Source organism: Cyprinodon tularosa, unplaced genomic scaffold, assembly GCF_016077235.1.
Source record: "Cyprinodon tularosa strain WSP-4 unplaced genomic scaffold, ASM1607723v1 ctg229, whole genome shotgun sequence".
Classification (NCBI taxonomy): domain Eukaryota; kingdom Metazoa; phylum Chordata; class Actinopteri; order Cyprinodontiformes; family Cyprinodontidae; genus Cyprinodon; species Cyprinodon tularosa.
Genome location: NW_024038856.1, coordinates 1,350,687 through 1,376,072, shown reverse-complemented (window position 1 = coordinate 1,376,072; position 25,386 = coordinate 1,350,687). Strand labels below are relative to the sequence as shown.

At 40.4% G+C, this 25,386-nt stretch overlaps 2 protein-coding genes across 11 annotated transcripts in view; one reads left to right on the top strand and one right to left on the bottom strand.

Annotated features, from left to right (window-relative positions):
* fam13b (family with sequence similarity 13 member B) overlaps nucleotides 1–16,085 on the top strand; it is a 65,374-nt gene extending 49,289 nt beyond the window's left edge. For 2 of the 6 annotated variants that reach the window (XM_038286697.1, XM_038286698.1), the window contains exons 9-24: nucleotides 1,174–1,269; nucleotides 2,018–2,165; nucleotides 3,888–3,985; nucleotides 4,359–4,410; nucleotides 4,513–4,642; nucleotides 6,456–6,527; nucleotides 7,024–7,315; nucleotides 7,401–7,539; nucleotides 8,640–8,721; nucleotides 10,472–10,636; nucleotides 11,659–11,873; nucleotides 12,088–12,171; nucleotides 12,247–12,342; nucleotides 12,432–12,766; nucleotides 13,503–13,604; nucleotides 13,780–16,085. In XM_038286697.1, coding sequence (XP_038142625.1) covers nucleotides 1,174–1,269; nucleotides 2,018–2,165; nucleotides 3,888–3,985; nucleotides 4,359–4,410; nucleotides 4,513–4,642; nucleotides 6,456–6,527; nucleotides 7,024–7,315; nucleotides 7,401–7,539; nucleotides 8,640–8,721; nucleotides 10,472–10,636; nucleotides 11,659–11,873; nucleotides 12,088–12,171; nucleotides 12,247–12,342; nucleotides 12,432–12,766; nucleotides 13,503–13,604; nucleotides 13,780–13,903 — 2,230 coding nt within the window. In that variant the 3' untranslated portion in view covers nucleotides 13,904–16,085. The remainder of the gene's footprint in view (nucleotides 1–1,173; nucleotides 1,270–2,017; nucleotides 2,166–3,887; nucleotides 3,986–4,358; nucleotides 4,411–4,512; nucleotides 4,643–6,455; nucleotides 6,528–7,023; nucleotides 7,316–7,400; nucleotides 7,540–8,639; nucleotides 8,722–10,471; nucleotides 10,637–11,658; nucleotides 11,874–12,087; nucleotides 12,172–12,246; nucleotides 12,343–12,431; nucleotides 12,767–13,502; nucleotides 13,605–13,779) is intronic. The other 4 variants (XM_038286699.1, XM_038286700.1, XM_038286702.1 and 1 more) reach the window with 4 other exon arrangements.
* A 5,117-nt stretch (nucleotides 16,086–21,202) lies between these two features.
* Nucleotides 21,203–25,386, bottom strand: part of klhl3 (kelch-like family member 3) — a 27,945-nt gene continuing 23,761 nt past the window's right edge. For 4 of the 5 annotated variants that reach the window (XM_038286712.1, XM_038286710.1, XM_038286711.1 and 1 more), the window contains 5 exons: nucleotides 25,281–25,382; nucleotides 25,079–25,207; nucleotides 24,598–24,738; nucleotides 22,107–22,250; nucleotides 21,427–22,022 (listed from right to left, as the gene is read on the bottom strand). In XM_038286712.1, coding sequence (XP_038142640.1) covers nucleotides 21,994–22,022; nucleotides 22,107–22,250; nucleotides 24,598–24,738; nucleotides 25,079–25,207; nucleotides 25,281–25,382 — 545 coding nt within the window. In that variant the 3' untranslated portion in view covers nucleotides 21,427–21,993. Of the gene's footprint in view, nucleotides 21,358–21,426; nucleotides 22,023–22,106; nucleotides 22,251–24,597; nucleotides 24,739–25,078; nucleotides 25,208–25,280; nucleotides 25,383–25,386 lie in introns of those variants that run through there. The other variant, XR_005280946.1, reaches the window with a different exon arrangement.

Genomic DNA, 25,386 nt, shown 5'->3' with positions numbered 1-25,386 from the left:
CTGTTAATAATGCATTTTAACTTTTTAGAATGCAAACAAACTATATTCATGAGGAGGCACTAGAAAGGTTTTAATCCAGATTCCAAGCATAAAACTGAGAAAAGCTTTTTACCATTTCTACCAAGCCTTCATCATTTATGTGGCAAATGCTGGAGTAGACGGTCAACAGACTGCTAATGGCAAAGGAAATGGAGGAAGCATACATCATCATCATCTTCGTTTGACTGCTTTTTTACCTTTTATAGGCTCTAACAGTATCTCTGTTCTCCTCAGTTCTTAGTTTGATTATTTCTTTTGATCTTTGTTGAACTGGACCTGGATGTGATTAATAGCTGAGAGTAGAAATAAAACATTTAGCTGAAGATGAGTTCTGGGATATATTACAGTCGTTTACGAGCTGCAGCAAATCTTCCCTACTTGGTTTTATCATGGATGAACAATAAGGGGGTTATCTTTTAGTTTCTGAGCTGATTGTTTAAAGGTGTGCAGCTTCAGCATCGGCCTGAAGACAAATATCCAAAACGGTCCTGATCCAGCAGCTGTCCTGATTTATACTGAAGTTGAAAAAAACATGTTGCCATGATTTTGCGGTTTATTCAACTCAGAGAATGGCCTTTAATGGTGAATTATACTGAGATCAGAAGGTTTTAAGCAGGATTTTTAAATAATATTCAGTTTATCTAACACCAAACATCTGTAGGCCCAGTTCTGTAGAACCCTGTTAAATACTTGTAGTGCAGTAGAGCGACTTGGACCCTGATATAAAGAGTCCAGTGAAGTTTGGCTCTGAAATAACCACCTCGTTCTAAACACAGAGCGTTCATTTTTGATGCAGTATTTCTGTTTTTGTTTTCAAAAAACATTTATCTAGTTTGAAATCAGTTCACTATTATCATGGAGATATTCAAGAATTCCTCTCTGTAATTTTTTATGTTTTAAACTTTTTATGTAACATTTTCTGAGAAGATTAATAACAAAGTCAAATTAAAGCTCATCTATGAGATGGTATCTATTTAACTCTTGTTCTAAAAAAAAAAAAAAAAAGCCTTATATATAAATAAAACCGTTGTGTAAAAACTGAACATACACGATCTTTGAGGAAATCTTAAGGTTTTAGAAATACATTAGAAATACAAAAATATTTAATTAAGCACATCTCACTGTGTTTTTCAGGATAATTCAGAGAACCATCAGGGCTGCAGTGGAGCAGCACTTCTTTGAGCTGAAAACCTCCATCACCCAGGACCTCAGTGTCTATGAAAGCCAGGGGTAAGAGTGAACCTCTACTATCATACGATCTATTGAAAACAGAATTTTTAGGATTTTGATCTGGATGGACAAGTTTTTCTGCAGTCATTGAATTCATCAAGACATAAACCGTCTTGAAGATCAGTTCATTAACATTTGGAAATTTCATTATCATCAGATCGGATAACTCACCTCACATCCCTGAGGATAAGGGATGCGTACCATTCCGGTTTGTTGTGATACAGTACAGATACCTGGGAATCTGTGTCAGTACTCAATGGTACCAGTTTTTGGTACCTCACCTACTTGCACAAGAGAAGATGATGATGCTGCTGCCTCACTTGCATCATCACCAAATTTTCAAACACTTCTGCCATGTTGCTGCTGAAGATAACGAGTCTCTAACAGATGCTAGCAGTGCCAAATGAAGGAGCTGTATTCGTAGATCAGAGGCCTGACATTTATACCCATTATAAGTGAATGAAAAAGTCTGACTGGAACCAGATCAAACAACAGAACTTTGACCCTTTTTGTCTGATTGATATTAAGTGTCATTAAATGTTATTCGATAAAGTGAGCTGAGCAGATGGTTCAGTTAAAAATAACCAGAACCGATCCCAGTGAGGAAGCTCCATGTTAAAGGCAGCAGCTGTTGACTCATTCACCTGTTTAAAATAAGAGACATGAAATAAAGTTTTATTGTGAACTGATGTCTTCCTCTTTTGTTCGCAAGTCAGCAGATTTAATAGTTTCATGTTTTTATTCACAGGATGAGTCCCTCTGAGCCTGAAGAATCGGGTTGCCATGACAACGAAGAGGAACAAACCGACCCCGAGGAAAGTCCCTGCAACATAGACAGGGAGACCCCGCATGAACAGACGAAGCAACAGAGACAACAAAGTCAGAGAGAGCCAGAGGTCAGTTAGAGATAAACACGGTGGATCAGTCATAGAGGTCCTGTTCCCACACCCAGCCACAGAAACAAAACCACATCAGTTTCATCCAAAAACAGGAAGTCTCATCTGGACTCCAATTGAAAATAAATGATTCCACAAACACACACAGCACAAAGGTTCCCCATGCAAAATAAAATAAAAAAAACTCAGAAAAAAAGGCAGGTTTCTGTGTGAGCCTGCAGCTCATTTCCCATAATTGGATATTTTCTTGGTTCGCTGCAAGGCTGCTGGTTTGATATGATCAGCACAGTTTGTCTTTAACTCTGCATAGTTTGCTACAGAGAGCAACATGTTTCTCACACGCTGAAAAGCTTTATCTGAGGCTTAGCCAAAGCATTGCACACTTTCTACAGCTACTGCCCATCCAGACTACACAAGTTCACCTCATGTCCTTGACTCCACAGTTTAAATAGTTTCTAGAAACATTTGGATCCTAGCTTGGAAGCATAATTTGTCTCAGCTGGGCTGCTTGTATGTCATGTCCTCCCTCAGAGATTTAAGGCCAAATTCTTTATTTGAAGTCACATTGTGTGCAGGTTAAATGGCTCGAAGCCGCAGGTGATCAAAACCTTTTTGTGGTTTTATCCCTTTAAACCTCAGTCAGGACGTCTGAAAACATGTGGAAACAGCATTCTTGTCTCCTTATTTAGTTTTAAGGTACAAATAAAGATTTCTAAATATATTTAGGACTTTTCTCTGTGACATTAAAATATAGTTTTTTGTCCAGTTAGGATCTGTTTGAGTTACTTATCAAACACTTTAAAAGATGACCCAGACCGTCTCATGTTCTTAAACTGGAACTGATTTTGATGCTCAAAAAGGATCCAGAGCTTTGCCTTCTAGAAGCTAGATTTCCTGTCTAATATTCTGTTCTAGATTTGAGAAATAATCAGCTTTTAACCAGCTTGTCAAGGTTTAGATGCTCCAAAGGCAGAAAAATGACCTGATTTATCTAATAATAGAATTATAAAAACCAACAGCATAATTGAACTCAAATATCCAAAGACCTATGAAAATGTCTATAAACTAAAAATGTAAATCGGGGAGGGTCTGCTATTTGAAAATGAAAAAGCATGTATGTTTCTGAGCTGGTCAATCCTCCTGCTTTAGCCTGGATCAGAGAATAGTTGAAAGGATTACACATGCAGCAGAAGCAACGATTCAAACATCACCACCTCTTGTGGTTTAATACCGGTTCTTTTCTGACAAACCTACTGTATGATTAGCTCCACTGGCTAACATACCGGATCATGTTTAATGCTCCAGAATAGATTGTTCTTGGTGAGTTTTTTATATATATATATATATATATATATATATATATATATATATATATATATATATATATATATATATATATATATATATATAGTATAAATTGTAAAACTCCCCTTCCTCTGAGTTGTTTTTTTTTTTTTCTCTCTTAAAAAATGTTATTTACTGCAGACATTTCCAAATAAATGTGGGAGAGGCGGCTTATTTCACTATCAGTTCATGTTGAAATAAAGGGAAAGCACCACAGCTGAGAGCCATGCCAGGCAGAAGGGAGTGAAACATCACAGTCTGAACTGGAATTCACCTGTTTTATACTTTCACTATAGTTTGCTTTCTTTTTTTAACTTCTTGTCTCACTTAACAGCTTGGAAAGCTTTATTGTTGAACGTTTGACATGTTTTCTCCCAGGCTTCCATGGATGCTGCTGCAGACTTGGAGGAAAGCACTTGGATGGACCTGGATTCAGAGGCTGTCATGGATGCTGAGGAGAACTTTAACACTGCCAGGTGAGCTGCTCTCCAGGAACAACACAGGAGGTGCCTGTGAAAGCCGATCTTCTGATGTTCTAGATTACAGCTCATTTAGCTCATCATCACAGCTTGTTTTTGTGGAACAATGTTTCCCACAGGTCATTTAATACTGGAGTATTTTTCATCGATGTAACTGTAGAGTGATTCTTCCTCAGCTGGAGTGTTTAATGGAGTTCATTAAACACTCTGCCTGAGCTTCTGTTAAATGACGGCTCATCGCATGAAGAACAACACTGTTCAGGAATGAATAACTGACAAAGAGCAGATATTAAATTGTCTGCCTCAATTATTTAAGACTTATTTTATTTGAAAATAGATTTTTAAACCTTGTCTTTACACGATCCATCAGGCAGGACAATCAGCCACTGGACGCTATGGAGCAGACCGTCTCCATAAACTGTGTAAGTAGTCAAACTACGCCTCTATTATTTATTGATTTGTTCTCTCTGCGCCTTCTGTTGGCATTTTCTATGTTTCTCATTAAACTGATGCATCTCTCACAGGACTCTGATTCATTTGGCTGCGATCAGAACGCCAACACCAGCGAGACCAACAGGAACCATATGTCAGCGTGCCAAACCAACTCTGGCCACAGCCCCCACCTCCAGCTCTTCCCTGACAACCAGTGGGAGGGTATGTACCTCCTGTCTCTGTATCACAGCAGGTTAAGCACAGCATAAATATCCTGTCCACCTTTCATGGTTTAAAACAACTCGTTAAATCTGGAATTGGTTGCAATAAATCAGGTCTGGTGTTGACGTCTAATTTGTGAATTGAAGTCTTGGTCTCTTCAAACCGCCGTGCTCCTCTTCCACTCTCCTTCACTTCTCTATGTGCAACTAGACATGATGAATGCAGAGCTGAACAGGGGTTTTTGTTAGGGGAAGGTAAAGATAAGCTCAGTGATCCAGTAATGGATTTCTTTGAATCCTTCCTGCACTAAAGTCTGTTTGTTCCTTTTGTCCTTAATTTATATTATTTTAAATTGAATTTCCCTGGCCTTAATTGGCTTTGTCCTGCAGGCTTTTTCTCTCTTCTCCAATGTTAATTACCTCACATCTCATTGAGACTTTTTACTGAACCATTTGTTCTATTCAGAAGATAATCTATTAGGGGCAGAAGGACCCTCCCTCCCTCTCAGTGCCTGGAGCCGAAGCTGCTGCTCTCCTTTGTTGGCAAAAACAATGATGTTGTGTGACGAGTGAACCGAGTTCAACACAACTGAGCAAAGTCGATATAAAAAAACAAACATTCACCAAAACCCAAACAAGTTAGTTTAGGTTTACGTGAAGTTTATGCTTTCAGCCGCTTCTCTCTGGAGTGATACTATGGTAGAAAACTTTTAAAGTTTTTATCTGCTGCTCTGTTTCAGAACTTCTTTGTTTTTAAGTAACTTAAAGGTATTGTGGAGGATTTTCACGACTTTTTCAAAAGATCCGCTCTCTCCACTTAAAAAAAAAAAAGAAAAGTGTGTGCGAGAGCGTGCACGAGCCCATTTCCTCTCACTGCAAAAATGATCTAAAAACAAGTCAAAATTTCTTAAATTAAGTGTATTTGCCCTTGAGTTGAGTAGGTAAATAAGATTATTATTATTTGCCAATGGAATAAGGATTTTTACTCTTAAAATAAGGTAATTAGATAATATGGACTTGAAATAAGACAATGAAATAGTTTTTTTTCTTATTTTAAATGTAAAGTGTCTTGTTCCATTGGTAAAGCACTTACCTCCTCAATTCAAGAAAAAATTACTTTTCTAGATTTCTATTTTTTTCCAGTGCTTGTGCACGCTCTGTTTAAAAGTTGCTATTCTCATAGATCACACAAGTGTAGTGTGTCCAAACGTCCCCCCTAACCCCTAAATACCTCAATCACTATATAGAGTGGAGGATATATAGTTATAGAAAACTCAGTTGAACCAGACTGATGTCCATAGACGGTAGAGAATCCAGCAGCTTCCTTTCCTTTGCGTCTCGGTTTCAACCCATCAGCCTTGCTTGATTCGAGAAGCTTTAGATTTTTCGTCATCATTTGTTAATTGTTCTCCAGCTCTGTAAACATCAGGATCTTTTCTTGTGAAAAAGGCCATTGACCAGCCTACTCTCCCTCCTAAGTTGGCCTTTTACATATCAGTTCTTCTTTAGGGTCAGCAGTGGTCCTGATAGACTTCAAGCCTGGATCGAGTTCCAACTCGTTGTGATTTTTTTTTTACAGTTCAGTGAATCTCTTCAGTCTTTGGGTTCATTGGCCTCATTAGAAAAGCATAAAATGACATTTTGAATTCTCCTTTGTAAGAAAACCTCAGCCTTTAGCACCTCTGTATATCGTATGAATGTTGCTGTGTGAAATTATGAATGATTGATCTCACTGCTCCTTCTCTATTCCATCTCTCTGCCTGTCCCTCCTCCTCTTCCTCCTTCTCCTCCTCTTCCTCTACCCATCCAAACAGCGTCACCCCTTTCCCATCTCCACCTCCCTCCCATCGACTTCTCATGTATGCATCTGCAAAAGGAAGGCCAAGGTAAGTGGTTTCATGTCCATGGGTCCATCATGGGTTCTCCCATCCCTACCCACTCCCATTGGTTGCCATGGCAGCTACATGCTGTATTGGACACCAAGCAGGAAACTGTTTTCCAGTATCTGTGTGATAATCCCTGCATGTTAAAGACTTTCTTCCTGCAGATTTCCATAATGGGGGAAGGAAGGTTTACAGCTTGTCTTTTTTACTGATCAGATGAATCAGAACGCCTGTCCTCTGATAACACCACGTCTCAGTCCGCCTGCAGCTTCTCCTTTGTCCCCTTACTGATACTTAACCGTCTCCTTTTTCCCTCTTTGGCCTTGCTAGTTAGCGTAGCGCCGACTGTCCCTGATAGGTGGGCTTAGACTCGACCAGCGTCACTGAGGAGGAATTTCTTTGACACTTTGAGATCTAGCTCACTGCACCAGTTTCACAAGCCGCTGCTATTATTGAAGTAAATTTGACACGCATGTCCTCCTTGAATTTTATTTTCCAGACCCCGTTCCAGCTTTTAAATCCTGGCAAGACGACACAGACAGCGGAGAGGCCCAGCTGTCCCCGCTCGCCGGTCGCATGGTTCCACTGCTGCCGCTGCGCCTGGAGCACGACGGCGAGGAAGACGAGGGGGAAGGACTACCAGACGACTCCCCGTCCTCCTCACGCTCGCACCCTCATATTCTGGCACGTCGCTTTCTGGATTTTGGAGCGCACAGCACCCAGCGTTTCCTCCAGCAGGACCCAGAGGCCTGCTCGCCTTCCAAAGCGCAGCGGTACGATGAGAATCAGAGGTCCTGGTTTAACTTAAAGTGCTTCAGCTTTGTAATAACTCATCCCGTCAAACAATTTTTCGCTGATTGAAACTTGCCTCCTCAGGCCAAGGCGGGCGTCGTTTGGCTCCAGAGAGGCAGTAAGAGGAGATTCTGTGACGCATCAGCTCACCAAGAAGCTACAGCATCTGAAGAAGAAAATCAAACAGTTTGAGGAGCAGTTTGAGAAGGAGAGAAACTACAAGGTAAAGAAACATCCTTTTCTTTATTTCAGATATTTCTTTTTTTACTTCTTTAAATAAAAACATCTAAAATCATCTTTACATCATTGTTTGTAGTTTTAGTCTCAATGCATAACATTCAACCTCTTTATCTAAATAAACTTAGAAGTGTACCCAGCATTTACATTCAGCCTCTTCTTTATCTGACACCCCAAAATAAAATCTTGAATTTTAAGCACTCGCAAACTACTGATCTACCAAAACATGGAGCAGCTGAACTAACAGGCTGGACAACAAGGCGTTGGTCAGAGACATTTTGCTAGCATCCCTGAATGGGGACATATGAACATGTAAGAGCAAGTACTCTGCACACAGGGGAACGAACTGCACACAGAACACTTAAAAAAAAAAAAAAAACACTTTATATTAACCTGAACGCACTATGAAACACGGTGGTGGCAGCATCATGCCCTGGGAGAGGAAAGCTGCTCAGATAGATGGAGCTAAATCAAGAACACCCTGGAAGATTTAGATAAAAAGTCCGTAACAGATTTGATCTTAGGGTATCAGATGAAAAATGTTGAAAAATATGTAGTAAAATGTTTTCATATTTTCACTGTTGGAAGATCTCAGATATGATCAGTTAAAGATGCTACATATCGACCCAAGTCTGTTGGTAAAATGACTGTAAATGATCATGTGAAGCTAAAGGGAACTAAAACAGCAGGAGATCAAAAACATGTTTATGATTATAAACATTCTCTGTTTGACATTAACTTGCTTAAAGAAGCCTGTGAATCATTTCACCGAATGAATTGGTTCTATTGACGTAATTTCTAGGACTGCTCCAAGTTTTTATGTTTTATGGTTAATTAGAGTTGAAGAGAGATGTTTACAACTAGCAGAGAGTGTTTGACATTTAAAGTAGCTGTAAATACCCAGAGTGACCTTTCATCTGGTTCTTGGCAGCCCTGAATGCAGCCCGCTCTGTTATTGTGATGTTTTTTAAAGTCTTTAAGGTTTAGATTTACAAGAATCGACGTGAAGAGAACGGCTTTATTGCTGCTGTAAATCCTCTAATCTACTGTCCTACCGACCTTTCTTCTTATGGTTTGTTTCTGCAGCCGTCTCACGCAGACAAGGCAGCTAACCCTAAAGTCCTCAAATGGATGACTGACCTGACGAAGATCCGCAGACAGATTAAAGGTAGAGATGCTCATTCTTCCCTCCTCAGTCGGTGTGTGTAGGTGTGGTGTGTTTGTGTATATGTGTGTGTGTGTGTTTGGGAAGGACTGGATGCCATCCTGCTCCTCCTGGGACAGTTTGGCCCACCTCCCACTCCTCAACCTCCGCTGGTCTAGCGAACATGAGCAGACATGTTCGGGGGTTGACGTGGCTCTCACATGCGTGGCTCCCACCCTTCAGTGTGCCGGTGCGTCCTTGTGAACCCACATCCATGACCTGCAGGATGAGTTCAGGAAGGTGAAGCAATGCTAACCACTGAAAACAGACGGGTTTCCCACAGGAAACGGGCTAAGTCTGATGGTTGGTGCTGCCAGGGTAGCCCAGCGGCGGCCCACCTCGTTTCTGATTTTGAAAACATGAAACGTTGACACAAAAATCTGAAAATACGAATATTCAGTTGTGTGTTATTATACATTTTTATTGACAATACGTAAAAACCCCAATAGAGTTTTTAAAAAAGTCAAAAACCCAGCCGTTGTTTTCCTGGGTTGTTTGAGTGTCTTGTTGCATCTGGGCTTTGTTTTAGGCCATCTAAAAATACACTTTAAATTAAAAAAAAATAAGTAGCATCCTAATTAAATAATCAGCCGGCAAATCCTATAATAAGCAGTGTAATACTGGTCACATTTAAAATAGATCAGGGAACCCACAAAGGCTTAAAGGCCAAGGTATTTACATCGACCATTATTGCTTTATACTCCATGTCGGCTCAAAGGCTTTAGCGACAATCAAACCTGGAACGACAAAATAAAAACAGAGATTTGTCATCTTAGTCTGTGTATAGATTTACATTATTCATTGTTTACTTTTGCTTTTGTCTGCTGCCTTCTTAACACAAGTGCGTTGGTGGAGAAAGCCGACATCAGCTGCTTTATCAGCTGTACAAGGAGCTTTAATGAAGGCAATGGTGGAGGATCCACAACTAAAATCTAATATTGAATTAAGAAGCAACATTTTACTGTTAAACCCACAAAGTTTAATATTGTTTATATTAGTGCTGTCAATCGATTAAATTTTTTTAATCGCGATTAATCGCATCAATGCCTGAGTTAACTCGCGATTAATCGCATTTTAATCGCAAATTTTTTTTCTGATTGAAAATCAGAAAATACATACAGGCTAGGTTTGTGCCAATGTTCTTTTTTTAAAATGAAAACAGGTCACAGATACTGATTTATGCCATAGAAACATATGGCAAGAAGATGGGGAGGCATGTAGCAAAAAATAACAAATATGTAGCCAAAAAAAGGCCCTGAAAACAGGCTGATGTAAAAGACAGTCTTTACAGTTAATACAGTCTTTTGAACAAAGACAAGCATTTTACCCTACTGCTATAAAATGTAGTACAGTTAACATTAGATGTTAATTAACCAAGATAATAATGAACAATTTTCAATCAATACATCAAAATCAAAAATCAAGATCAAAACCTGACAGGTCATAGGATGGAGAAACTCAGATTAAACAATCAAAGCTTCCTCCCTGCTGATGGATTAACGATGCGTTGCTTCACTGGACTGAATTCATCCCAGGAGCCTCATACTCCTCTCTGTGAGGTGCCTGCTTCTCCTTGGTGGAGGATGCAGTGGCTGAAAACATTTCTCTGTTTCAAATCAAAACTGAAAAATCAATAACTCGAGCACCCGCTCTCCACTTTCCTCCTTCTATTGCCCAACGACCGATTGATTGATTGATTGATTGGCCCAACCAGGACGCCTGCACCTCCTTTCCCCCAGAAGCACGCTGAGGCACCAGGCTTTGCTCCATTCACACAGAGGCCTCCCTGCTCCCTCATCCCCCTCCTCCTCCCCCCATCACAATCCCTCCCTCCCACTCCACCCCGCCTCAGGCCTGAGCTCTAGACCGTTTCACCTCAGTAAGTACAAACCCCCCAGTAAGTAGACCTTATCAATACTACCAGCAGGCTCAGCAAGGTGGCTTGGTTTTAGTGGTGTGTTTACTGGTGAACAAGCATGTTGGCATGGATGGTGAATGGAGTGATATGATTGGGGGAGTACTAAGGTGTCTATAAGTAATTGTCCTTGTTTAGGCATGAATAGAGCTGTGTAAAAATGTCCGTGCACTACATTCACAGTCCACAGCTGTCTGATTGTTTGATACACAGTCAGAAAAAACTGACAAGGATGATGATCGATCAGTGTAACGTTTTTCTCCTGAATCTGAAAAGTACGGCCTGCATTTCTAAGGACCTCTCTTTGATCGCCCACAGACCCACGTTTTCTCTCTTTTTTTTTTTTTTTTAAACCCACCTCAAGCTCAGACAGACCTGCTATGAAAATCAGTTTCCACAGATTCACAGTGGGGTTTATGTCTGGATTTTAACTAGACCCGTCCAGCTTGAATCTGCTTCAATCTGAACCCTCCACTCTGTCCCTGGCTGAACGTCAGGATGGTCGTCCTGCTGGAAGGTGAACCTCCATCAGGTCCTCTCAGATGGATCGGAGCTCTGGGAGATCCTTGAAATCATTTATAGAACCTAACTCTGCTTTAAACTGAACTGGACCTGCTGCTGGTTCCTTCATGACGATGATTGTTGTGTTTTCTAATAAACCTCTGAGGTTCAAACCAGATCCACTTCACTTAGACTCAGCTGGAACAGGGATGTGAATACTTATCACCCTCTTCATCCCATCTGTAAGCACAGACAACCTTTTGACTGATTATTTAGACTCTACAGCAGTTTTCACTTTATTGATTGTTCTCTGGTCATTTTTTATTTTTTTTTTGCTGTGGATGGTTTTCCTCACTCCTCCGCTGCAGCTGTTAAAACACTGACTGAATATTCTATAATAATCCCGTCTTATCACTGGGTTTTGTTCTCTGATCCGTAACCACTACATCTCCATGTGTGCCGGTCCGTTTCTCCTCCTCCTCCAGATGCCAAACACTGTGCTGAGAGCGAGCTTGGCCCACAGACCCGTCCTCGTAGCAACACCCTTCCCAAGAGCTTCGGCTCCACCCTGGACCAGGGCTCCCATGACGTAACGGGGGAGGTCAGGGGCCCACGCCCCACCAAAGAAGAAACACTGGAGCTGATCCAGCACTGCGTCAAAGGGAAGAGGCAGGAGGATGGCTGGCCGGATGACATCAAGGTGAGCGGTCACAATAAGGATTGTCTGAGCAATAATCCTGCTTCTTAAATAATCCCAGAAACAATCCCTTCAGTTTTATAGAATATAGAAAATTTTTCTTTAACGACGCTAAACCAGGTTTCTGCAGCTCTTAGATTTTAGGTTAAAATGTCCAGAATTAGTCCAGATTTTCAGCAAAACCAAACTGTTGTGATTTGAACGTGTGCTTCTGCAGAAGATGACCAAAGAGCAGCTGTCCTGTGAGAAGATGGTCCTCCAGAAGAACCTGTTGCACTACGAAGGCCTCCACGGCCGACCGGTGAGTTCCTCCCTCTGCTCAGCTTGTTTAGGTCGTGACACGCTGCTGCATGACGCCGTGTGTCTCCATCTCCAGGTGACCAGGGAGGAGCGTCTGGTGGTGAAGCCTCTCTACGATCGCTACCGGCTGGTCAAGCAGATGCTGGCCAGAGTCAGCATCACTCCGGTGACGGTGAGGACGCAACAGTCCGCCGCATTTAGCCTCAGCAAGCGTCAATATGTCACGTCAGCTCATGGTTCAACGTCTTTCTTCCACCTCAGGTGTCCCCCTCCAGTAAGAGGCGGAGCCAAACCCTCCAGCCAATCATAGAGGGGGAAACTGCTCACTTCTGGGAGGAGATCAAAGAGGAGGAAGAGGAGGAGCAGAAAGGTGGAGAGGAAGAGGAGGAGAGGGATGACGAAGAAGACGACGAAGAGGAGGGGGAGAGCAGCGGCGGAGAGATGCAGAGCTCTGAGGTCATCATGGCGTTGGAGACCATGACGCCGAGCGGCGGGTCAGTGAGGAGCCAACCAGATGGGCTGGGAGACAAGATGGAGGAAGGTTCTGGACGGCTGGCGCTGGACCTGCGGCTGTCCAGCTCCAACGCCTCATCAATGTAAGACCAAACACAGGCATGGGCGTGTCCGCTTCTGTCAGAACCAATCAGATCATTTCCTGTTGAGACTAAAATGGATGAGCTGCAACTGTGATGGTTTGGTAACAGAATCGAATCGGTTCTGGAAGCCGTAATTAGCACCGTTTATTCTGGATTCAGTGTTTAAAATAATGAAAACATTCAAATAGGAATAATAATAAAAAATAATAATAACTGTTAGATGAATGGAAACCAGTGGAGAGGTTCAGAGCAGCTTAGGAACCAGCAGGCTCAGTAGATTCCTGAGCACCAGCTCAGCAAGAACACAGGTTCTACTGAACCGAGGCCCGGATTCAAAGGGACTACTTCCAACACCACGAGGAAATGATTCCCGACTGGATGGAGAAGCAATAGTGGGAAGTTAGTGGGTTTAAACAGGCTGGTCAGAAATCCAGCCTTGGTGTTTTTTTTCTAAAAAATTATCTCGCATTTGGTTTATTAATAAACCTTGGATTATGATGGAGATTAGTCAGAATAATTAATTTGAAAAAAAAAATGCAGCAGCTTAATTTTACTTCCTGGAGAGAAGCAAAGCTGTCATTTCATTTCCTCTGGTTTAACAACAGGGATCAGAGACGGCGTCCTGCAGAGTGATGAGTCACTGAGCATTTCCATTTCCGATTAAAACGTCTAAATCAGGGATTTAAAAAGTGGTCTATTTCCAACACGTGTAACTGCATTTCACATGATCCTCTAGGCCAGAGCTGCTGGAACAGCTGTGGAAGGCCAGATCAGAGAAGAAGAAACTAAGAAAGACCATCCGAGAGTTTGAAGAGGATTTTTATCAGCATAATGGAAGGTAAGCTTGGCTCATTTAAATGTCTCCTGCTTTTTATAGTGACTGTAGATCAGGGTTCACTGCAAATATCTACAAGATTTACCACAGCTGAGAAAGCAGGAAGTAACAGAGACACATCTTCATCCTTCGTATATGAACGGACTAACCCCCTCCATCCCTCCTTCCTTTCTCGCAGGAATGTTCAGAAAGAGGACCGGGTGCCGATGCTGGAGAAATACAGGGAGTACAAGAGGATCAAGGCCAAGCTCCGCCTCCTGGAGGTCCTCATCAGCAAACAGGATTCCTCCAAGTCCATCTAGACTTTACTCAGATAACCGCTATCATCGCACACGTCATCAGCCGCCGTCACTGTAGCGGCGCCACCTGCAGGACATCACCACACCTGTCAGGAACATTGTGAAATAACCCTGGAATGGCAACAGTGATCGGATCAAAGCAACTTCCCGCCTCCAGGGTTTGCTGCAGTCACATCATGAAGATGTTTGTTAGAAGGCGAACTCATGAACTAAACCTGAGGGAACAGATTAATAAACTAATCTGTGGGACTAAATTTGCTCGTTTTAATTCTAAGCGATCAGTTCAGAGGAAACTCAAACTGTTTTCCATGACGTGGCTGCAGGAGCTCCGATGGTCCAACCAGACGCCGCCTCAGTCTGACCCAACATCAGCTTTTAACATCACAGTGTTCCTCGTCTTCATCATCAGGCCTCGTTTAACACCCGTGTTGATTTCCACGTTTCCTCCCATGAGGAAACAAAAGTTTGTTGTGTCAAAGTTTGCTGAGGAATCTGATGGGACAGCTCAGAGACTGAAGCTTCACGCCATCTGTTATCATTTCTGCCCCATCCCATCCTGAAAGTGACGTTTTACTCCGCCATCTTTGGTTCACGCGTGTTGTTTTCTGTGTGTCAGTAAATGGACCGAAGCTTCTGAGCATCCAGAACCAGATGACCCAGCTGCTTTAAAGACAACAGCACCCAAAGGCAGCTTCACAGGAAAAACAATCCTTCACCAGTTCCTCCATCACCTTTTTATCCTTGATTTTTTTCTGTTTGATTCACGTATATATTTCTGGATCCAGAAGCACGTTGGCTGCAAACGGCGATGGAGATCAGCTCACAGAGACAGAGAGCATTCTGGGTAGTGAAAACACTGCTTGCCGGCGCAAAAAGCGAGGGTGGAAGTTCGATTTCCTGCTGGCAGGTCAAATGAGAACGAGAGCATATAGCGAGTTTCCCCGTGAACCGCTGGCATTTGAAAAGGAGACTGTGAGTGAGATGAAAAGTTGAGTTTTTGTTTGTTTGTAGAGAATATTTTGGGGTGCAGAGTGCTTGTTGGAGCAGAAAGGTTTAAGATTTGATGTAAAAAAAAAAAAAAAAAATGTTATTTGCACAGCATTCACTGAATGCAGCCCTTCTGTTTCCATTTGTACTTCTAGAAATTAAGCACTACTTCTATACAAATATCGATATACTGTACATAAAAACTGAAAAAAAATGAATGTCAGACATGTTTAAATTATTTCAAACATCACGTTTGGCCCCTTTTCAGTTCCTAACATTTGTGAAGCCCAGAGAATGTTTTTTTTAATCGTCCGTATACTTCCTGCTAATGTTCCTACATTATCAAACCTTTTTGTATGTACTCACTAAGTGTAACCCAGCTGTGGATGTTTCCACAGCAACCCACTCTGTTCTCCAACATGTCGCTGTGTGTAATATAAGCTAATATAGCAGTACTGTAGTCGGCTTGCATGGCAGCACAGATCATATTAAACATGATGGACTGTTTCCATTATCCGTGCCATGAAGAAGCAGCAATAATAAAAGTTTGCATCAGACTTATCTGAACATGTTTCAGGTCAATGTGTCGTCGGGTTGACTCCAGAGGGACTCTTATCCATGTGTTTTTATCATTAAAAAGGTGTGCTGGCTCTGCTAAAAAACCAAAACGTCAAGATGAAGGTCAGAAGACTCTAGAAAGCCAGGAAACATTCCAGTTTTTATCATTTGTTGTTCATCTGTGAAGGGCTTTTGGTTCTTTGGATTATTTTGTCTGTTTCCCGTCCGGCCTGCAGCAGAGCTCTGTAAACAGGCCGTTTGTCTCGTTGTGCTTCACTCACCCATCTGAGGAGCTCTGAGGAATTTGCAGCAAAGATGTTGGCAAAGGTCACAGTCAAGGTGTTTTTGTTTTTTCTAACGTCAGATAACATTGGTATGATTGGAAGGAACTTTAGTCTAGAATTGTTCACGAGGATTAAATCTCACTGCTCCATAAAACTGAAAGGTTGGTTATTTTTGGATGATTAGAGGCTTAACTGACATCTTTGAAAATGTACTTTTCCTTCAGATTCTTTGACTGCCTCCTCCCATTCGCTCTTTTTTTTAATCACCAGTAATGCCTCCGTATCAAAGGTTTTATGTGGTGGAAAGAAAAAAAATCAACCAGTTATCCATGAAAATAAAATCTACATGCTTGCTATACAAGTTCTGTAATGTCTTGTTTTAACACCAAGAACAAAAAAAAAATGTAGGATTTTTATTCTTTATAAATGTTGATAGAAAATATTTTACATAATTCCATACATACTTCTATAGAATAGTGAAAACAAAGAGGTTCAGTCTTCTGTAAAATACTTATACACATAAGATTCCATTGGTTTGTCTGCCCTCTGGTGGTAGGACAAAGAACTGCAGGTGGAGAGATAGCTGCGCTATTCAGAATTTAAAAGGTCCAGTCATGCTCTACTCAGTACAACACAACACATGACAAGCTGGCTACCATAGATATTTTATACGTAAGAGGTCTCAATGGACGCTGTCGGCAGCGAGGCCAACGTGCCGCCATCTTGGATCGGACCACAGTTCAGACAGCTGTCGTCGGACTCCTTAGATCTCATCTTAATGATCCCATGGAAGACGAGTCATAGATATCACAATAATCTCTTAAATGTCACAACCCCTTAAAAGACCAAAACAAATTCTAAAATCACCCTTCAGTTAGATTACGCATATTTATTCAGATTAAAAAGTATTTAAACTGGATGAGATGTATACAAAGTTATATATGTTGCAAAGAACGCTTAATATAAGATTTTATTTTAATATATTACAAGATTATGTTTTACATATATTTATAAAGTATATTATTATGATTATTCGGTATTTTTAGGGATTGTTCTTTGATCGTGAGTATTATACGATGATCTATAGAGAAAAATCGTTGTAATGTGATTTAACAAAGAGGTGCGATCCAAGATGGCAGCCCTCTGGGCACGTCGGCCATCATCCAGTGAGGCGTCTACGTATATAATGACGTATATGCTGGCTACTCGGCTGGTAAAGAATCCTTCCGCCTCCATCAACTGTTAAACCAGTCACGTATCGCGGAGTCCTTCCACCAATGAAAGTAGTCCACCATTAATTGTCTATTTCTACATTATAATTTGAATATATTTGTTGTACAAGTCAATTAAAGCCACCTTCAACGCTAGCATAATTAGCATACTGCGGGAAGTATTTTATAATCATACAAATATATTATAATTGTATATTTTATTTAAAAAATCACTCAAGAGAATGAATTACTAAAAGCTTAGTGTTAAATAGACAATATATTTAAAAACATTAGATTCTTATTATTAATCACGAGAAGTTTTGTAATATTTAATAGTTTGGTTTAAGTTAAATGTTGATATGAGTATTTTGTCAAAGTTTTTATTACAGTTAAATAGATAACAATTTGGGATGTTCTTAACGTTTATTCATCACTGAAACTACAACCGAAAACTTTTCATTCACATTTCAATTTTGAAGGTCAGTCATTTGCCAGCTAAAAAGCGTAATAAAAAGAAAAGGCATTATGTGTTCAAATTATTAATTTATAAAAGGAAAAGCTTTCCATAACACCATGGCCCCAGCAGGAGAGAAGACGCCTCATTGGACGCCGTCAGCAGCGAGGCCGACGTGCCTAGAGGGCGGCCATCTTGGGTCAGATCACAGTTCAGACAGCTGCTGTCAGAATAAATAGAAGGCGCCTTAGATCTCATTTTAATTCCATGAAAAACGAGTCAAAGATAATATTACAATATCTCTTGCAGTTATATATTTTGTAATTAATGAGAAACACAACGTTGTATATTAATATATACTAACATTACTATATAAATATATATTTTATATATATTATTCAGTATTTTTAAGGATTGTCCTTGATAACAAGTATTATGATCTATAGAGGAGAGTTGTAATGTGATTTACAAAATAGCTGTTTATTATTTTTATTAATTTCATAGTTTATTTTTTGTCATTGTAAAGACATTTGTCAAATTATAGTGAATGGTAAATTTATGGTGTGTCTAACTTAAGGTTTTTTGTCATAAGTCTGTCTAAACCTGTTAGATCCGATTTATGTTCAAAGGGATTGTAATGTGTAGCCTGTACACACAAATACAGGTGTGTGTGTGTGTATATATATATATATATATATATATATATATATATATATATATACACACACACACACACAGAGTACAGAACAAGAGTTTAGACACACCTTCTCATTCAAAGAATTTTCTTTGTAAATTTTCTTTGAAAATTGAAGATTCACATTGAGGGCATCAAAACTATGAATTAACACGTGTGGAATTATATACCTATCAAAAAAGAGTAAAACAGCTGAAAATATGTCTTATATTCTAGGTTCTTTAAAGTAGCCACCTTTTTCTTTGATTACTGCTTTGCACACTCTTGGCATTCTCTTGATTAGCTTCTAGAGGTAGTCATCTGAAATGGTTTTCCAACAGTCTTGAAGGAGTTCCCAGAGATGCATGTAGAGTCTGTGTCGCACAAAGACAAGATAGTTGGAACCAAAGATCTCTAATTTGGCCTCATCAGACCAAAGCACAGATTTCCACTGGTCTAATGTCGATTCCTTGTGTTCTTTAGCTCAAGCAGGTCTATTCTTCTTGTTGCCTGTCCTTAGAGGCGGTTTCCTAGCAGCTATTTTAACATGAAGGCCTGATTCACTCAGTCTCTTCTTAACAGTTGTTCTAGAGATGCTAGAACTCTGTGTGGCATTGACCTGGGCTCTACTCTGAGCTGCTGTTAAGCTGTGATTTCTGAGGCTGGTGAGTCGGATTAACTTATCCTCTGCAGCAGAGGTGACTCTTGGTCTTCCTTACCTGGGGCAGTCCTGATGTCAGCCACTTTCTTTGTAGCGCTGGATGGTTTTTGCGACTGCACTGGGGGACACTTTAAAAGTTTTGACAATTTTTCAGACTGACTGACCTTCATTTCTAAAAGTAATGATGGCCACTCGTTTTTCTTTACTTATCTGCTTTTTTTCCGCCATAATAGAAATTCTAACAGTCTATTCAGTAGGACTATCAGCTGTTTATCCACCTGACTTCAGCTCAACACAACTGATGGTCCCAACCCCAACTATAAGGCAAGAAATCCCACTTATTAAACCTGACAGGGGACACCTCTGCAGTGAAAATCATTTCAGGTGGCTGCCTCTGGAAGCTCATCAAGAGAATGCCAAGAGTGGACGAAGCAGTAATCAAAGCAAAAGGTGGCCGCTTTGAAGAACCAAGAATATAAGACATATTTTCAGTAGTTTTTGGTTAAGTATATAATTCCTCATGTGTTAATTCATAGTTTTGATGCCTTCAGTTTGAATCTACAATTTTCATAGTCATGAAAATAAACTGTGTGAATAAGAAGGTGTGCACTGGAAAAAAAAATCAAAATCTAGATAAGTAATTTTTTTCTTAAAATAAGTGAATTTGTTCTTGAATTGAGAAGGTAAAAGAAACATTCTGCCAATGGAACAAGAAAATGTACATTTAAAATAAGAAAACATAATTGCATTGTCTTATTTCAAGTGCATTCCATCTAAATATCGTATTTTAAGTGTAAATACACTTAAGACATTTTTACTTATTTCTATATCGTGTTTCCAGTGTGTCCAAACTTTTGGTCTGTACTATATATATATATATATATATATATATATATATATATATATATATATATATATATGTGTGTGTATATATGTGGGGGGAAATTTTCATAAAATCTTTTAATGAAGGTAATTTCACTGGATCTGTTTTATAGTCTCATTTTATTTGTGCACACATAGGCAGACTAAAAATCAGCCATCCTGAGAATTAGCTCTGAAAGTTTGCCAACTGTCAATACAAAAAGAATTTTTATTAAAGCAGAAAATGAAATCAATCAGTTGCTCCCATGTCATCCGTTAAGCATTCTTGTTTTCAGTCAGCTAATTTATCTGGAAATCTGTTAAGAGTTCAATGGATTCAAAGTTTCTAAAGTCATAATGTAAGATTAGCTTACACTGATGCGAATCGTTTCTGACAACAGCTCGGTCTGACCCAAGATGGCCGCTCTGTGGGCACGCCCTCTATTAATGTCGATGTTTGTTTCCCAAACAGCAACATCAGCATCCATGGCTCATTTAAAGAAAAAGAAAATATTCTGACTCATTTGAATTTTTTCAACGAAACTCTTCAGGTCTGCACTTTTTAGCAAACTTTCCTTTATTATAAATAAAATCTTTATAGAACTGCGCAATCTCATTAAGAAAAAAAAACACATTTAAATATTTTTGTTTAAAGAACAATCTAAAATATTTCCTGAACTTTATACGATAAATATTTAATATCAGTGATTATCCCAGGTTGTCCAATGAACCATTAGTTGATATATATTCGGAGTAACAGACATAAAAACTGAAAGAGGAGTTGATAGTTATACGTAATCAACTTGCAACAGTTTCACTTTAGTCTGAAAAAAACATGATAACAAACAGTTTGTTCACAAATTTATGGTTTATATTAAAAATAGAGCAACTGCATTGTGAAGAAGAAAAAAAAAAACAAATTCATCTGGTCACTTTATCACATATCAATGAAGCATTTCATAATATTTTCACTTAAAGATCTTTAGAAGTTTTTTTTTTCTGATATCCTTCTGGGACTGATCTATCAGTGGTGCCAACGGTAGAAAACCTGTGTGCTTTAAAGTCATATCATTAGTGTAAATTGCATATTTCCTATTTTATTTTGTAAAGATTATTTCACTAATGCTCAACCTTAAAATGAAAAAAGTTCAACGGAGTCACATTCCAGCAGGTCAGTAGAGCACCAGATCGGTAGTTCCTCTGTTCTACCTGGTGGGGGCAGCAGTCCTACCTACTTCCCACCTGAAGAAGAACAGAACTGGAGCCATAAAATAAACCCAGAATTGTTTCAAATAAGCAAAGACATAGATCCCACTGAAGCAACTAGAATGAATCTAAATGCTTGATCAGTTAAGGTCACGACATCTAAGACAACATGGTTACATTAAACTATGTGCTTTTTATCAACACATTAAAATCCAGTCCAGTAAACAGAATTTCCATCTTTTAGGATTTGTTACATCCAGAAAGAAGTGGCACATTCGCCTATTTAACAGCGAGAAGACAAACCGTGACAGAAGAGCTCAGAAGTCAATAAATAAAGTCCCAAACATCTGTTGCGGACCCTTCCAGATGTTTTTTAGTGCAGCTCCTTCCCATGCCGACCGTCAATGTGGCACGTCCCACAAAGTTTGTCATGAGTTTATGGCCTCTAAAATGTGAAGGTGAAGCAGCTTGTTGGCAGGTTGGAAGAGACGCGCAGAGGTTTGCGTTCAGTGCACAGAATCAGAACATCAGTAGTGTTTTCTGGTAAGTCCCACCAGCTTATCTGAAGCCAAAAGAGTCAAAATTAAAAAATCTTTGAAAAAAATACAAAATCTACATATTTCTCTTTTTCTTTTTTTTTACATTCTTTATATTGCAGCTTTCCGGGTTTCAGACGTTCAGGCTGAGGACTAATACTGCGGACAGCTGAAGCGAGTCGGACATAAGAACCAGCTGCACCAGTCAAACACTGATTGGTTCTGATTTCACCGACAAATCGTCACCATGAGCTGATTTTCCTCCATTTATGGTAAGATTAGCAAATCCCACAGATTATTGCCAGTTTCCAGAGTCTGCTGGTCTGTTGCCAAGGTCAGAAACGGAACGCAGATGAACAGAACCACTGTTCAAGTGAAGAACCGTCTCTGTTTAGTGCATTTATGTCAGTTTGTTTTTTCTGTGCAGTGTATTCCTGGCTGCTGATCTGTTTTGCATTTGAAAACGTCTGACTGGAAGTTCTTCTGAACCCATGGTACCGGGCCTGCGGGGTTCTCACCCAGAGCAACAGTTTCTTCAAATGTCCCTGAACTCCAATAGAAACTGTTCTGACCAGCAGCAGGTTTGCTAAACATGGAGGCTCTCAGTGGAATCATCAGTTAGGGTCTCTGTGAATCGGACTCTGCTGTGGGACGAGCCGGGGTCATAGCGGCTTGTCGATCACTGCGACCCCTGAGGAGGCGAGGGGAAAAAAAGCTCATGTTAGTTCAGGTTTTAAATCCAGGCTCTCTTTGGGACACTGATGTTCTGACGTACCGGCATAGCTGCGGCCGTTGCTCATGTTGGTGGGAATAAGGCTCCATTTATCGGTGACCGGATTATAAAACTCCACAGAGGAGAGGTTACAGGAACCATCATCTCCTCCGATCACATACAGCAGCCCGTTTATGGCACAAACACCTGCAGGATTCAACAGTTTAACTGATTAACTAGAGCTAATATGAAAGCATGACTCAACACTATTTTGAACACTTTATCTAAAGCAGCTGTCTTTACATCTAGTCCAACAGAGGCGGTCAAGCAGAGGACTTGTGTAAGTGAGGATAACCTGTTTTATCATGCTTGAGTTTAAGAAAGTTGAAGGGAAACCAGGATTTGATTTCTTGAGGGCAATCACAGATGGAGGTAGGTTTGAAGGAATGGTCATCTGCATCGCAACAAATCTGAAGAACATAAGATCTAGCAGAGGGGGGTGGGGGGTAATATAAAGTAAAGGGCCCAGAACAGAACCATGAGGGACACCAGAAAAAAAGAACAGATGGATGAGAATGTTTTATAACCGCATGAACTGAGTGTAACCAGAGCGATGTGATGGGAAACAGTTTAGGGGAAACAGATAGGAGCCATTCTATGTAGGAGGATGAAGGAGAAGCAAAGGACATTAGTTATTTTAACTATAGTAGTTTCAGTGCTGTAAGGAGAAGAAGCCAGACTGGAACAGTTTATAAAGATGGAGGAGAGGGGGAATTAATGTGGGCTGGACTGCCTTTTCCAGGATTTTTAAAAGAAACTGGAGGTTGGAGATGGAACCAGGTTACTGAATATGTTAACACCAAAAACTGCAGCAGATTTAAATAAAGCCTGGCTCACAGTGGTTGAGTTCCACTTTTTAAATCTCCAATCTGATGGTTTTCCATGTCACACTGACTGCAGTGCTTATAGAAATAAAGCAGATCCTGATCTGTTCAGTTGCACAAGTCAATTTTGTAGAAATGTGGAGGAAGAGAGTCTGGTTGGTGCAGAGAGTTGGTAATGGGAAGGGAATTCGTGTTCTCACTAAATTCCAGTAATTATGAATAATATAGAAATTTCGCAAAACAAAACAATTTGCAAACTGATATCTTTATATTTTAGCCTGACGTAGTCCGACTCAATTCTAGTCAGAATATGAGTCTGATACTGCTCCATAGAGCTGTGATTATGGGGCGTGTTTTGAACGAACCAGGAAAAAAAATGCCTCTGCACTCAATTGGATAGATCTACAACCAATAAGAGCAACGGAGTGCGTGACGTATGTTAAGCGAGGCATAGTTGTTGTCCACAAAAATCAAAGCGTGCAGTTTCACGCCTATAATAAGAAGATGAGACTTGATCGCGTTTCTCTGTTCCTCTTTTAAAATTAATTTGCTGTCGATATCTTCTAGAACAGACCTAATAGCAGAATCTACTCACCCAAACTCTCCAGCGGCAGCCATTATTGTTGTCACCCAAGCGCGCTTTGGTCACGTGGTTGATAACGTTACTCTTGATCATCTGTCCATCATCGTATAAAGCCCGCCCTGACAATTTGATTGGATCGCCGGACAGTGGGCTTTAATACTCGCGCTACCATGGAGCAGAGCCAGACCGAACTTCCCCGAACTCAAACCTTGTGGGCGGGACTAAGTTCGGACTGGCACCCAGGCTATTTATATTTGGCTCAAAAATGTAGATCTTACTCTGAAATCAATCTGAATCAATACAAACTCTGATGAAGATCACTTTCAATAAAAGGAACCAGAACCTATTCACATTTTTTCCAAAATGGGTTAAAAAAAATAGCCCTGAATGTTGGAACTGTAACTATACAGTCGTATGTTTACATCACTTTTTTTCATCAGTGTTTATCACTGCTGCTTACCTTTATCAAGGCTGCACTTTAAAAAAAATGAAGAAGTCTAGAGAGCTATTCTTAAAGAAATTTATTTTTCTATACACTTGTGCGTACAAAACTACAAAATAAGATCTGTCTAAGTCTTTTTCAGGTCAAACCAGAATCTAAAATATATTTTACTGATATTTTCTTTTAAATAACACAAGTAGGTTTAAGATGAGAAGAGTGTAGCATCCACCCATATGCAACACTCCTTCCCTCAAAGACTCTGCTTTCAGAAGTTAATCTGTAACCAGAGTCCAGAAGAGTTTAGTGTAATAACAGTGCCAATGTTCTGGTTCCGGTCTCAGATGTTTTTTAGAGAACAATCAGCATCATGAAGACCAAGGAACCCAGCAGGCAGAGCAGGACCCTGGTATCTTTGGAGGAGCAGCAGAGATCCACAGAAGATCTGTTAGCAATTTTTTCACAAACCATGTAGGATAAAAAGCATCCAGCCAGAGAGACAATGGATGAGTTAGATCGAAGTAGATTCATGGTGATGATGGCCTAAACCTGAACCCACTGATGTTCTTCCTTTCTCTGCCAGCCAATGAACACCAAGATCTCTGCGGCTGTAGGGGAGTAATGGTGGATCTGTGGTCATCGTCCTACCTGCATTTCTGCGACACATGTTCATGTCGCTGACCAGCCTCCACACGTTGCTCTGGGGGTCGTACACCTCCACGCTCTTCCTCACCAGAGGACCATCATGTCCTCCTGCTGCGTAGAGCAGTCCGCCCAGGACCCCCACACCTACAGAAAGACAAAATGCTTGCATAACTCTGACGCTCTGATAATCAATTTATCATAGCTCCACCTTTTGAGCTAAAAAATATTTATTTATTTTAAGCAACTATAAAAACATCAACTGCTAATGGTTGCTAAAAACTTCTGACTGTCCATTAGGGGGTGCTGTTGTCTCACATCAAATGAAGTTACAGACTGAGCAACACTTGATTATATCTATAAGAAGCTGCTTTAGACTCACTCCGCCTTATAAAAAATAAAATAAACTTTTGGGGATAAAGGCTACCTCCGGTTTGTCTGTCTATAGTGTGTGTTGGGGTATGTGGATGGATGCGTGCGTGCGCACCTGCTCCACTTCTCCGTGTGCTCATATCAGCCACATAGCACCACTGATCTGAGACGGGGTCGTATTCTTCCACTGTGCTGAGACACTGACGTGAAGCGCCGTCGTAACCTCCCACTGCGTACAGTTTACCTGCAAACACACACACTGATGTTGGTTAAATAATCTACCTTTGTTTTTTGTTCATATAACAGGCAGCTCTTACCATCGACTACGCCGACACCCACGCTGCTGCGTCGGGTGTTCATAGAGGTCACGTACGTCCACTCGTTGGTTTTTTGATTGTAAACTTCAACAGTCGACAGACCTGA